The 16,033-nt window shown below is 30.6% G+C and overlaps 1 protein-coding gene and 1 pseudogene across 1 annotated transcript; both read left to right on the top strand.

Moving 5' to 3' along the window:
- LOC105172645 overlaps positions 1-595 on the top strand; it is a 2,233-nt pseudogene extending 1,638 nt beyond the window's left edge.
- Positions 10,974-14,700, top strand: LOC105172646 (squalene monooxygenase-like). Its single transcript, XM_011094164.2, has 8 exons — positions 10,974-11,392; positions 12,295-12,406; positions 12,573-12,747; positions 12,999-13,167; positions 13,321-13,539; positions 13,640-13,915; positions 14,006-14,284; positions 14,372-14,700. Exons 1-8 carry the CDS (start codon positions 11,147-11,149, stop codon positions 14,477-14,479), a joined length of 1,584 nt encoding a protein of 527 aa, XP_011092466.1. The 5' UTR covers positions 10,974-11,146; the 3' UTR covers positions 14,480-14,700.

The raw sequence follows: 16,033 nt of genomic DNA on the forward strand, positions 1-16,033 counted from the left end.
GTGGCCTGTTACATCTGTTCACGGTTCGAACTCCAACTTGCTTGGGTTTGAGACCTTGCTGTCCTCTATACTGGGTCCAAAAGCAAATAAAGAGGGTTCTTTTAAGCTTTTGAAGGCAGATGTGTCAGCTCAGACGTTTGTAAAGATAGGTTTTGGAGTTGAGAAGAAGATCAAAGAAAGCGATGGCTTTGATGTCAAGGGTTTTCCAGAGTGGAGAACAAAACCAAAGACTGTAAGGATGCATTTTGAGGTGTTGGCTAAGGTAGATGGTAACAAAGTTGTGCCAGAGAAGGTGGTACAGATCGATCCTGTGATGGCAGAGGATAGTGTGGCACCAAACGTGCTCGCAGGCAACGTCTCCATGTCCAAGGTTCCTATAGTTTACCAGCCTCCCAGCCCATTTACATTATGAATAATGGTGTAATCGTGTTGAGGACGAGTTAAATGTAAAGATAGTTTTTTCGTTTTTTTACTCCCCATCCGTTTATGCTATATGGTGATCCTACGCATCAAATGGGATGATATGGCAGGCTGTATGACCTTGTGTTAATGAAATGAATTTTTGGAGCCAAATGCGGTTCCCTTTGCTGTGACTCTTATGGTTTCTGGTTATGCAAGGGCTGAAGGATGGTGCTTTTTGGCTTCTACTTCATCATCAAATCAGTTGGCTTTCCTGAATCATGATGACCAGGGTTTTGGTTTTCACTTTCCTGGATTGCCGATTCAGTTCAACCATCAAGATTTTTATGTGCGTATTTGTTTTTCTTGATGATGATGGACACTGCTTCAAGTTACTGTATACAGTGCAAGAATTAGATTTATTAATGTATAAAGTCTTTAATTAATACGGTATATATACATATATATATATATACGCGAACGTTAAAACATCTGTTGATCAGGTTTTCTGCTGCAATATTTATTTTATTTCCTACTTTATTCAATATAGACACGTCGCATGCCCAGATACTGCTGCCATTCGATTTTTCTTCATTACAAGTTTACATAAACGTATAAATATTCACTCGAAATATTTGAATCAAATATGTTATTCGATTATTTAATGTTTCATATACTTACTAAGATATTTAGAAGAATTTATAAATTTACCAAAACAGTGTGGATAGAGAAATTTAGTGCACTCTCATAAGCCCAAGTATTCTTCCTTAATGTTTAAACATTGGACCTTTGGAAGCAGCATTTGTCGTTCTTGGGCTTTAATCACAAATGAATTTGGGCTTCTGTCTAAGGGCCTTTCTGAGTGGGCCTTAACAGTAAACCATAATTGTTGCTTGCAACTCACACACTTAGGGTTAAATGTTCCTCATCATGATGATTAATTTTTCATTTTCTTTTTCAGCATAAAGTAGGAAAATAAGGGGTGGTCCTATGTTAGATTTTTTTTTTCTTTTTCATGTTGATCAAGTCTGACCGAGTCGAACTAATTGTACAACAAGTGTGGATAAACTTATTAATAGATCAATTTTCTTAAACTATATACCAATCATATGAAAAGAGTACTATAAAATATATTTAAATTTAACCAAACCTGATTTGTGTTAAAATTCGTGCACTATGCTATGAATGTGCTAAGAGTCAAGGTCCTAATCCACTGTAACACAAGCACTACACTGTGAATTTGTTAAAATTTAAAACTCCAACTTATTAAAAGACAGACACATATATGTGCAAATATGTTTAGTTTGGTCAAATGCCTTAGTAACAGTAATCAAACGCATATAATTGGTAAAACAACATTTGGGCCTACAAGTATTTGGTGGTCAAGATTGCTAACTGAGTAAAGTTAGTGAAGTCTTCCATTAAGAAGTCTTGCACGACCATGCAATATTTATCAAAAACTTGACTTATTTTTGGAGATATTTCCCAGTTAAATTTCATGAATTTTGTAGGCAAAAATAGCAAAGAAAGTATGTACATTATTTTTGTTGATGATGTTATGATTAACCCATTATTAAATATAAAAAATGCCTCAAAATTCTACCCAATTAGCTTATCATCATCGTATTTTACTTGGTCACAAAAAAAACATGAGATGATAACAAATTACAATGACAGTGAACTTACATGCATGTGAAAGAGAGGGATCAATTCAAATCCCCTCATATATACATACACGAGGAATCATGAATTGGCGGCTACCAACCATACCCATACCCATGCCATAACATCATCATAGTTGAAAAGGAAGACTTGGAATTATTGGATGGACCTCCAAATACGACTTATTGCTCCTCCTCCAATGCACATAAAGTCCATCATCATCCAAATCTACTAACCCATTCCCATATCCACATCTTTACTCTCATCCATCACCAAAATTCACTCACTCTTTTCAATACCACTATATGCTACCTAATTGATCACTCTCTATGAACTGTACATCAATCACACGATAAATCTATTGCTTTTGCTATATAATTGGTGGTTCAAGTTCTGCCAAACCCGATCTGAGTTAGCATTTTTATTATCTATATGAAAAATTCTTATTCAAATCAGATTTGACCGAACCAAATAAATCACAAAGTAAGTATATTGATCACTTTCCTAAAACTGTACATCAATCACACAATAAATGTTGGTATGCCATATTATATTTTGCTTAATTTTTATTTTAATTTAATTAAATAAATACAATTGAAATTATGTACACAACAAATCCGAATAAGTGTAGCTGGTGTGGAGCCGTCGTGGCCGGCCAAGTGCGCGTACTGAGTCGTGTAAAAGTGTAAGTTAAGCCCACATAAGTTGAAGGTGCAAAGGGAGATGACATCACACGTTGATTTTGGCATTTTCACGAAATATTATTATTTGAAGTCGTTGTTGAGTTTTTAAATATTGTGCTTCCATAAATCGTGTTTATTTATATATTCAAACACTCTTACCACTCTATTTGAATGGTACGCTTTCAATTTGAAGGGACGTCGTTTTTTAACGAATTTCAAAATAAGAGTTGAATGATTTAAAATTATTTTTTTGATGAGATTTGTTGTCGGAAATTTGAAATTCCTACTTTTATATTTATCTATTTTTGTAGATGATTAATGTTACGATTCCAACTGCGCCAAACATTGCTTTGAGTTTTGTTGGTCGCATAAAGTCTTGGATTTTGTGATAAAAAGAAAAATATGGATGATTATATTTATATTTTCTGATCCATTATCTGTTTACGTAAATGATTATTGTTTTTTGGATAATTATATATACGCCCATCAGAAACGTCAACGCCGTTTACACAAGGAATAATTGCGTTACACCCCCTGGTCTATGGTTTATTTATATAAATCATCCATGTCTTTTTTGTAATTACAGAAGCCAATCATAGCAGCCAAAAAATAGGGATAGTTTGTGTAACGATGCTGACGTTTTTGGTGGGTGTATGTGTAATTTTTCAAAAGACATAGATGATTTGTGCAAATAGATCATAAGTCAAGGGGCGTAATGTAATTATTCTTTTATAGAAAACACCTCTATTTTTTGAAAAATTACACAGAACCCCCCTCCAAAAAAATGTTAATAGTATTCTACAAATTAACTCTATTTTTTGACTGTCAGAAGTAATTTGTATAAACAGACTATAATTAAAAGGTACAAATATAATTATTCCTAACGTGTATATATATATATTGATAGATATAGATATTATCATAAACCTAAGTCAACATTCATAGCAATAGCAATAAAATACAAATACAATACTAATTAGTAATAGAAAATTCAGAGTGCTTATAATGATTGGTGAAGCGAAAGCAATATTTTAAATTCTACAACCTTTTTTAATTACCATATAATAATAATAATAATAATAATAATTATTATTATTATTATTATTATTATGAAAGTTACATGTCAACTCATCCTACCTGTACGATTTTCAGTGACAGCTCCCAATTGAACAATTTAGATATTCCGAGGAGCTTTTATTCATTTTTTAAACAGTAATTATATAATTATATCAATATCAATAAATTGAGCAATACATAATTCAATTAATAAACTTATATTAACTGAGAAAAATATCCACATATTAGATATGACTCAAACCTATGACTTTCAACTTATTCATGAGATTCAAATTTAATCAATAGGCTAATTGAATCGAATTGAAATGATATACCGAATATCAAATTGAAATTTTGTTCAATAAAATCGAATAAAATTCAATTTAGTTTGATTTTATATTTAATAAATTGATTTTTTTAAAAAAATCTTACATCTAAAATAAATATTATTTATTATACTATAATATATATATTTAGTATTTATATATAATTTTTATTTATTATATTGATATATATTTATATATATTTTTTAAATTTCGGCATTCAATACTGTTCTATATACCAACATAGAAAATTGAAATTGTATCAAATACTGAAATTGGAAAAAATATAATTATCGGATACCATACTAAACTTTTGATTCGGTAGTCGATATGTACTAATTTTTTTATTAAATTCGATTTCGATCGACTAGTCGAATAATGTGCATCTTAAAAAAAATATTATTGATTTTTTTAAGGAAAAAAAAAAAGCACCATATATATGCGTGACTTATGGCACGTGAAATTCTTGATGTCAATGACTTGGGAAAAGGGGAAAAATACTGATTTGTACAACAATATAAATAATCTAAATGTGGTCAGATAAGAGTTGCTAATTAATTATTAGAGTAGTTGTTAATTTAAAAAAGGTGTATACACAAATGCGATTAATGCGTGGTCGCATTTGGTGTTAAAAAGTTTATGGAAGAAAGTCCAAGTCTCGCATTATTTGACTCGACCGAAGATGACTGGAAACGGGAAGTGTGCATGCATATGATTTTAGATCAATTTTTCATCTTTTATTACATTTCGATAACTATTTGGAGAGTATTTTATTGTCATTTATATATATAATAAAAGAAAAATATTGAAATTATTCAATTTTCGACGTGTTGAAATATTGAAATATATGTTGTGTTTGGCAGACTAAACTTGCATTCTGCATCACTACAAGAAAATAGAGTATCATAAACGGATTTTTCTTGAAAAAATAAAAAAAAATTGAAATGGAATCATATTGGAATCTAATTTCTTCCCAAGTTGTCACCTACCATTTAAGCACTACCTTAACCTTAATTCATTGTCTGAAACAAGGTGAGGTTAGTGAAGTTTTAAACACAAGACTCTTGACAGCCTATCCCTTGGGTCTGACTTAGTACACTGTAAATCAAATGACGTGTAACAAAGTCAACTTTTAAGACTTTAGCACTCCACTCCAATTACCTTAATTTTCCAAGTCAAATAAAAACAGTTACTTATGTTAGGGTAGGTGAGTTCATTAATTTGCCACAAAAGTTAGAAACTTTCTCTTCCTTAATTAAGTTGCCAAACAAGACTTTATTATTCTTGTGCCCACCTCGCCTCCTCCCGACATTTCATCTCGTTCATGTAAATTTGTATCTATATAAATTGTGAATCATTAAATCGACACATAATAATAATATTATACGTGATTTGACGATTAATACCTTACGTGGACAAACATCACCCAGAATTCTCGGGCGGCGTACTGTAATATCATTAATTGTAAGTGAGTAATTATTACAACAAAAACTTGAAAAATAACTAATTATAATATTTTTGAATTATATACAGATATATATTTATATCAATATTCTACTTTTTATTATATATACTATATATTAAAACAAAACACATTTTTGCTATCTCTTGTTTCAGTCTATTTTTATATTTAATTTATTTTTTTTATTTATTCATCTAACTTCGTCGCTCTTTTCATAATGATTTCTATTTTTTTTCATGCAACATTTTTGTCAAAATATTCGTATTATTTTATATATACTTTAATAAATAATAATTATTGATATATATAGTTTGTGATAATTTTTGCACAATAATGATTATGATAAAAAGAAAATATAATTACTATAATATATATTAAGTGATAAGTGATAAATATTTAATTCAATATTTTAATAAATTTACCTAACTTTTGCAAAGTACCTAACCAGCTGGTTTATATGAAATTTTCAAGATTTACGTATAGACAAGTGTGTACGCACATGTGCAAGTCAATAATTTTCCAAAAGCAACATGCATTTTCTAAATTTGGTTGCGTAGGTGGGGATCCGATATTTTTTGAATTCTTATTTATGTAAGGATCTTTCAACAAAAATGTGAATTAGGAAGGACTGGTCAACGAAATATCATTTGAAGACCGAACCTTGATATACCCCAGAGCAGTACATTTTTGTTAAATAAACCTAAAATAAAAAATGGAATAATTACATGTACACCCCTTAATTTATGAGCTGTTTACATCAATCATTGAATTTTTTTGGATAATTATATATACACCCATGAGAAACGTCAATATCATTTAAACAAATTATCTCTATTTTTTGAAAAATTATGCATACACCCCTAAAAGATATCGATATCACTATACAAACTACTTCTACTTTTTAGTTGTTATGGGTAATTTTTATAATTATGCAAAAATATGATTGATTTGTATAAATAGATTGAAGATTAAGGGTGTAAATATAATTATTTTAATAAGAAAATAATAAATGGAAACCTCAATTTCCCTGTATCGACTCGTTGGGTGGGAGGAACACCACTATCCCTTTAGTCAAAAATGGAGCGCTCAAGTTGCCATTTCCGGGTATTTTCTTTTTATATATAAAAATACATTAAATCATTTTTATTATTATTTATTTTTGACTAACTTGCAAATTGTTAAATGATCAATTAATAATGCAGAGGTAGCATATGATTCCTCCGAAAGAAATCAAAAGACTTGACTGATTTTTAATAAATGTCAGTGCATAAATAAAATTAAATAAAATAAAATTTAAATATTCACCGTATTTACGGTGAAATATTACATATCAAGTATATACATACGTACAAAAGAATCGTATTTGAATTAAAAGATAATATTTTCATATTTCAATTGTCGTTCGAATTCTATATGTCTGCATACATATTATTTTTTTTAAAACGAATAAGTACCTATAAAATATAACAATTACGACTCCACTCGTCCTGAAAGACAAAATAATATTAATATCAAAATATTAAGTGATACATATATATATATATATATATAATTAACGACAACATCTGGTAATCAAAAAAATTATTAGTACCTCAACAAAGTAAAATTTTAAATTACTAAATCCTAATTAAATAATATTAGTATTTAAAATTCCTATAATAAATATTATTATTTTTGAGTCACAAAAAGCTTGCTTTGAGAAATTAATTCATAGCAGCACAGAATTGACAAATTGTGCATGGGAACCCGTAAATGTGACATAACCCTCTTCTCTCTCTCTCTCTCTCATGAGAATGATGAGAAATGAAGGTCAAACCCGTTTTGATTAATTATGACTAATTAAATGAGATTAATTAATTTAATGCACTAAGGTTTATAAACTAATATATTTTACTCCACATATATAGTGAACTGCTGACTGAATCATATCAGAGGGAGCGGAAATGGTCTAAGTTAAAATTTTAATTAACTAAATAATTAATTTTGGGTTTATATATGTGAGCTGTAGTTCTAAGCTGACGTATTTTAATTAACATTTAACAGTGATAGATAGATGGGATTGACTGAGTGATTAGTGTGAGATTTGGTAGTGTTGTACGTGTGGAGACTGGCGACCAAGTTTAGGTTCTTCGCCACCTTAGACACCGTGTTTATCCTACTCCATGCCCCATATGTTAGATGTTTCAATTAATCGAATCGAATCGAAAATTTAAATAATAAAAAAAATTCAATCTATCAATTTAGTTCGATAAAAATTAAAATTATTTTGATTTGATTCGACTTACGCTGAAATAATCAAATTAAAAAAAAAATAAATTTGTAGGTTTATTATGTTTATATATATTTATAAAATGATAATATTAAATAGAGTTTGGTGTCCGATCGGATTAGTGACGATTTTATGCACTAATTCTTATTAATAATTTTTTTATAAAATAACAATTATCGGGTGAATTGCAATTTATTTCTGACTCTTCCAAAGCCTCCAAACCACTTTTCTAGACCCCAAAATATAAGAAAATGGAAGGTGTGTGTATGATCAATTTGCTATTATCTATATTACTATAAAAATAAAACAAAAAAATTATCGTACAAATTTTTAGATATCTAAATTTATTATTTAATTTATTTATTTTCTATAAATAAATTTTATTAGAATAATAATTTTAATATTTTTTAATAATTTTATAATTATAAGATAAAACTACCAACATCTAAATTCTATTAAAAATTTTCATGTAATCTTATTTCTTGAATCTATTATATAAAAAAATATAATTTGTGTAATACTTTTCTATCACAAATATATTATTACAATCAAACACATAAATATTTAATAATCTCTATATATTTTGTGTGTGCCGGACTGCTACTAACAATTAGGGTAAATTATAACCACCTCTTCTGAAATTTGACGTAATTATACATATTTTTTTATTATTTGAAATATTACAAGCACTCCCTGATTTTAATGTTGGTAGAACAACAAACTAACTTCGTCATGTCAACTGATCACAATGCCATTTTTTATTATGAATTACAATTTTACATACTTTTTTAGAATTTTTTAAAATTTTTTTATAGGCTAATATGCCCTATGGATTATTTACTTTAAAACAAAATCAACGATGCTAAAGTAGTCATTTCCACATCTCCGTATTAGAACTACATAATTATTTTTCATTTAATAAGAATATTTATAATTTTTAAATAACAAAAAATATTTGTAATTATATCAAATGTTATTGGAGTTAACCGTATCCAAATAATTTGCAATTTACTTTCCTGTGCTTTTTAAAATAATACCTCACTAAATAAAAAAGTAAATGACATCATTTTAAAAAATAAAAGGATAAATTACTATTTTTTTGTAAAAAAATAATTTAATTATTTATAATATTACATGAGTACAAATTGCATTAAATTCATTTTTAATAGGTCTCCTTGTTTTTAAAGTGAAGACAGAGTTTTGGACGTTGGTGGTGTCCAAATTGTCCCTGTTGAACTACACCACAAAGATTTTGTGTCGGTCGCACCACAAATCCTAATCCTGCCACGTTTCCCATATACATACCATAAGTGCTAAGTACAAATGATGGTTAAAATTACTATTAATGTTTCACCAATAAATTTATTAAGATCATTAATTTGAGTTTCATCGAATATATATATATTATTTTATTTTATACTATGAATGTTAAGCATATTAATGTTATATTTCGTATTATATTTTATTTATAAATATTTGAAATAGACTAAATGAAGTTTCACCGTTGCACAACCCTACATCAAAAAATTTAAAATTACTTGCACATATAATAAAATGTACGTTATTCATATATTTAAAAGAAAAATAGGGTAACTTACATTTTGTTGTTTGAATTATATCTGTTTTTATATTTTGATATCTAATTTTTTTTTTTTTGTATCAACTTACCATATCAACTTTGCAAAATTTGTACTTTACCATGTATAACCATTTTTTATTGATTTTTCTATCAAAAACATATTACATGTTGTGCATATGCGTAAAATATCACATTACATAACTCTTAAATATCATATGTGTATTGCATTTTAATAATTTTGTGACAAAAAACTTGATGAAAAAATAGTTATAAATAGAAAAGTGCAAAATTTCGTAAAATTAAGATGGTAAGTTGATACAAAAAAAAGTTTAGATGCGAAAGTGTAAAAATGGTCATAGTTCATATAGCAAAATGTAATTAACCCAAAAAATTATATCTATATATAAACTATATAAAAAGAAAATGCCTTCCACACTCACAAACGTCGAGTAATAACTTTGCTACACCAATTTTTGGTAAAGCCAATAATGCCCTTTTACTGATAAAATAACTAACTCATTTAGCTTTCCGAATTATACATTGATTTATAAATTAGTGTTTTTCTTTCTTTCTTCTTTTCTATTTTTTAATGTAATGATTTATATATTTTATATTTATTTATAATATATTTTAAAATATGTAAAAAAAAAATTCTTTATATGCACGCAGGAACGACTAGTTAAATATATATATAAAAAAAAAATGGACTCCCCATACTTACAAATGGCGATTAATGACACCATCGCACCAATTTTTTGTGAAGTCAAAAATGCCCTTGAACTAGGGATGTTTTTCTTTTCTTTTATTTCTTTTTTGTAATGTAATGTATTGGTTTGTATACCTCACTCTAATTTCTAATGTCGATGATATATTTTTTCATATTTAATATTTATAAAATTTTAATTTTTAAATAATAATATTTTTACTATAACTTTTAATAAAATATAATATAATACGATTAAATTTATATTATTCATTGTTTATGTAAAATAATCATGTTACATTATAGATTCATTTGTTAAATATAAAATAAAAAGCTTGTAAAGTACTAAAAAATACCGCATTTTGCAGAACAAATCATGAGATGAATAATTATGCAGTCAATTTCTCGATAATTCTTCTAAAATTGAATTTTGAATTTTTAATAGCAATAATAATAGTACATATTAGTTCATTATAAATTATTATTAAATATTGATATTTGATATATTCATTGAAATTTATAATATAATTATATATTGTCAGTTTATCAAAAACATTATTTAATTTTTCAACTAACGATAAAGTATTTATAATTATATTAAATTTTAAAAAAAATGGCTATATGAATTTCTTGTTTTCCAATAATAAACTGATAGGGGTTTGCAAGTTTAAAGGGGAGCATGGAAATTTGAGTATGGGTGTCAACTCAACCTACTACAAAAGCTTAATTAAAACGAAAAAAAAAAAAAAGGAATTTATTTATTTTGTGACGGGCTTAAACACGTTTTCCCAAGCCGAACCGTTAAAGCCGGTTCACTTGGTTGCCTATTTATAGGCGGCATAACAACTCCAAAACCACACACAAAAATCTCGTGAACGAATAAAAAGGAGAGAGAAAGGAATAGCAGAGAGAGAGCGCGCGCGAGAGGGAGAGAGAGGTCTCGACGAGAAGTTTTGATTCATCATTCATCATTCATCATCCATTATCACGACCGTCCAGCGGATTCGAAAATGGTGATGATCGATCAGTATATTCTCGGGGGATTCGTTGCTTCTTTGGTTGCTTTCGTGTTGCTCTACAACTTGCCAAGGAAGACGAGGAAAACTAATAAGGTTTCGAAGGTTGGACGTGGAGATGAGTGCATTAAGACCTCCGCCGTCGGCGGTGGTTCCGGAACGGAGGCCGGTGGAGATGCTGACATTATTATTGTTGGAGCCGGGGTTGCCGGGGCCGCTCTGGCTTATACGCTTGGCAAGGTAAGGAAATCCTGATTTTCTCCTTATACGGTACAAATTCTGCATGATTCCATGCTGGATATTTTTTTGTCCTAGGAGGATTTTTTCGGTTTGGTTTATGCTTTAAGATTGGGGTTTTGTTTCCGTGTTTGTAAATGTTCTACACATTACAGCTGTGTATACTTGGTTGTAAGGACTTTGAAGTAAATGGTAGTTTCGTGATTCATTAAAAAAAAAAAAAAATAAGGAAATGGTAGTTTCGTGTAATCTCTCTCTCGCTCTTGTCTAGTTGTCTTTGTTTTCCTATATTCGCGCTCAGGCAAAGAGCAAACCTGGGATTTCTACATGCTCACTTTTTTGTCCTTTGCTTGAAGTTGATGAATCCCATCTCTTAAGGATCTCAGTTGCAGTTTCAAAAAATAGAAACTTTTCATTTGTGAATTAAACAGTAGTATTGACTTATTTACACATTTTAATATTCTGTGATTGGTTTGTACTTCAAAATGTTACTGTTTTCTGTTGATTTTAGTCATATGTCATTAGTTATCAACAATTTACCCCATGCGGCCTGCAGCAGCCATGATTCTTCAAAAGGAAACCTGCAATAATTCATGGAAAAGTAATTTAGCTCTTGCTTACGTAAGAAATTCCATTTTTTACAGCGATTAAATTAGAGAGATATAAGAAACTTTTTAGTTCTCCTTACTAGCTTTCAGATCTGTACGTCTTGATTTTTAAGGTTCGCTAGCCTTGAAGGGTCTAGGTTGCATAACACATAAGTCAACGAATGTTGGATTGATTGTGAAAAATGTGAAACTGAAACTTTTCTGGCTAAGAGTTTCATGAAAATAGAATGAACCAAATATTGTTTATTTACTCTGTGATCGGACTTTCATCAACCTCATCTTTGTACCCAACTGTAGGATGGGCGTCGAGTTCATGTGATTGAAAGAGACTTAACGGAGCCAGATCGGATAGTGGGCGAACTTCTACAGCCTGGAGGCTATTTGAAATTGATGGAGTTAGGTCTTGAAGGTAAAATCTATAATGGGCCAAATCTCACTTTTTACCAACTGCAAATTTGTTGCCTAGAAGTAGACAGTATTGCATTTAAGGGCCGTGTGGTCCACAACGACTAGCTGCTGCCAAAGTTTGGTGTGTTTGTTAATTATACACTGATGTGTGGTTGGCGTGATTGCAGACTGTGTGGGTGATATTGATGCTCAACGAGTTTTTGGCTATGCCCTTTACAAGGATGGTAAAGCCACGAAGTTATCTTATCCCTTGGAGAAATTCGACGCGGATGTATCTGGAAGAAGCTTTCACAATGGCCGATTCATACAGAGGATGAGAGAAAAGGCAGCAACCCTTGCAAAGTATAAATTCATAACTTGAGAGTACTTTTCACACTTGTTCAAATTTGATGATATTGATTCATATAATTCACTATGTGACAAACTTGACCAAAACAGGACTTTATTGCACTTTATGACTCTCATTTTCAACTGAAAATCGAATGTTAATTTTTCATTTTAGCCTTGGAAAATACCTAACCAATCTCTTGTAATGTCAAATCAAGAATTGCAAGTAGAAGTTTACTCATGGCTCAAATATTTTTCTGGTTCAGTGTAAGGCTTGAACAAGGAACAGTGACATCCTTGCTTGAAGAAAAGGGAACTGTTAAAGGAGTACAATACAAGACCAAGAATGGTGAAGAGATAACTGCTTATGCTCCTCTCACCATTGTTTGTGATGGATGTTTTTCAAACTTGAGGCGCTCTCTCTGCACTCCCCAGGTGAATATGATGCCTCATAATTAAAATTTGAACACTATGTTACATCGGAATCATGAAAACTTCATAGACAGCAGTATATATTTGTTATCTTTTTGTCATAAAAGTTTCTTAATTTGTACAAGTCCCGAAGCTAAGATTCCCCTATTGATTCAGGTGGATATCCCCTCTTGCTTCGTTGGTCTGATCCTGGAAAATTGTGAGCTCCCATATGTTAATCACGGTCATGTCGTGCTAGCGGATCCTTCACCCATCTTATTCTACAAAATCAGCAGCACAGAAATACGCTGTCTGGTCGACGTTCCGGGCCAAAAGGTTCCTTCCGTTGCCAGTGGAGAAATGGCTAATTACTTGAAGACTGCGGTTGCTCCTCAGGTACCCGCAAATTTTGCTTTCTTAAGGACTCTACTTTCATCTTCTTCTGTTATATTGCATAATTGCTCATATAAACTGACTTAGATACATGTTTCTTCAGATTCCTCCTCAGCTATATGATGCATTTATAGCTGCAATTGAGAAAGGAGCAATAAGGATGATGCCCAACAGAAGCATGCCAGCAAATCCTCATCCGACTCCGGGTGCACTTCTAATGGGGGACGCATTCAACATGCGCCATCCTTTAACAGGAGGAGGAATGACGGTGGCCCTCTCGGATATTGTTGTCCTCCGTGATCTTCTTAGACCTCTGCATGACTTACACGATGCACCTACTCTGTGCAAGTATCTTGAGTCCTTCTACACCCTGAGAAAGGTAAGTCACAAATTAAATTTTCATTTTCATGAGTAATTGAAGTAGAATTTAGAGGTTTTGAGATACTAATCCGGATGCTTGCTTTTGCAGCCTGTTGCGTCTACGATTAATACATTGGCGGGAGCACTTTACAAAGTGTTCTGTGCATCACCTGATCCAGCAAGGAAGGAAATGCGTGAAGCTTGTTTCGACTATCTGAGCCTTGGAGGCATTTTCTCTGAGGGCCCTGTCTCTTTACTTTCCGGTCTAAACCCGCGACCTTTAAGCCTCTTTCTCCATTTTTTTGCCGTGGCCGTTTATGGAGTTGGCCGATTATTAATTCCATTTCCCTCACCTCAAAGGGTTTGGCTAGGAGCCAGATTGCTTTCGGTTAGTCTACTTTCTCATTAGGACATTAATTATCAAATAAGAAATACAATGTGCAATTCCTAACAATGGATTTTTCTGCATTCACAGGGTGCATCTGGAATTATCTTCCCGATTATAAAAGCAGAGGGAGTGAGACAAATGTTCTTCCCTGCTACTGTTCCAGCCTACTACAGAGCTCCCCCTGCTGTTCATTAGATCAAATCATTCAAAACTCTCCTATTCATTATTTTTTCCTTTAAAACAAAAATAAAAAAGAAAATAGTGTTGTAGTATTAGTTTGACTTTTGTTGGTCTTCCCCCTAAAAAAAGCCAGGTTTGGACCAAGATAAACATGCCAGAGAACATTGTAAACGCTGTACCATACTACTACTACTAGTAAAAAATAAAATTTCTTTATATTACTCTTTCTCTTTGAACTAGTCTTGCTCATGTCCAAAGGTTTGCGTTCTTGATTCAGCAATAAACCTCAACAGAAGATCCTTTTTATGTGTTCAAGATTGTAACACCAGTTCAATCACTAATCGTGCTGCCTACTGAAAAGAGTTCCGATACGCAATCCCACCATGAGTTCTCACCACTTGACTTCCTCCTTCTTGCAAGCCTTTCTCACACGGAATCTTGGTTGCAATTTGAATGATGGAGCGCAAGTAATTGAAATTAAAGAATAAAGAGGAGCACGTTTTTTATATTCTGAGAACTCAAATTTGAAATACAAAAAAATATATCATATTGTTGAATTTAAAAAAGAAGAGTTTCAATATAAGTAAAACAAATTTGAAACAGAACTGAATTTTGAACGGTCTCAAAAAACACATAAAATTTGGCCCAAATATAGCCTAATGTCCTAGCAATAATCTAGTAGAATATTAAGTCCAAATGATAAATATAGAAAATATTAAAATTAACTAAAATCAGCTTAAATATAAAAAATTTAAAAATTATGGAATAATGGTGTTTGATGATAATAATATCCATGATGCTTGGCTTCAATTCTTGATTGCACAATCTTATTTCCTAAAGAAAAAAAATCCAAAAAGTCGAATAATAAATATAAATGTAGGCACTCCATGTACGTAATTGGTGTGCAAATTCCCAGCCATAGGTCCACTGCGATCAGTTTTAGAAATGCAAAAATGGGAGTGGGTTGGAGCATTCATTAAGGAAGTTGAGCATTTATTAGGAACAAGATGGAAGTTGTAATAAACTCAAATTTGATGTGGTGGCTGCCCATGATTCATGAATTCAAGCAGTTTGGTGGGAGCATTTATTAAGGAAGTTGAGAAATATTAAATACTATGTCCTCTACTACTCTACCTTGTTAAAATATCCTGATATTTGCACAACATTTAGAAGAAGCCACAAATGGGATACATATAATTTTGATCCTCAAACAAACTTATTTATACGGTTTTGATTTTCAAATAATTTCAGATTGTAGTTTTGATTTTTTTTTTTTGTATTTTTAGTCATTTCATTAACAAAATCGTTAAAATTAACAAAAATTCTATCTGAATGGCAAAAAATAGCCATTCTCCTCCAATTTTGTGATATTTTTCAAGTTTTGATCCTATACACATTTTCTCCTTTTTCTTTAAGTTTCAAGGGAGAAAAGAAAAATAAAAAAAGTGAATTTAAATCACAAATTTTCTATATAATCTTAGCAAAATATTTGTCAATAATCTGTTTTATGTATGCAAGACCTACTATATATATATATATTAGTTGTTATCATATTTATTTTATTGTCTT

The sequence above is a fragment of the Sesamum indicum genome, linkage group LG10, assembly GCF_000512975.1.
Source record: "Sesamum indicum cultivar Zhongzhi No. 13 linkage group LG10, S_indicum_v1.0, whole genome shotgun sequence".
Classification (NCBI taxonomy): Eukaryota; Viridiplantae; Streptophyta; class Magnoliopsida; order Lamiales; family Pedaliaceae; genus Sesamum; species Sesamum indicum.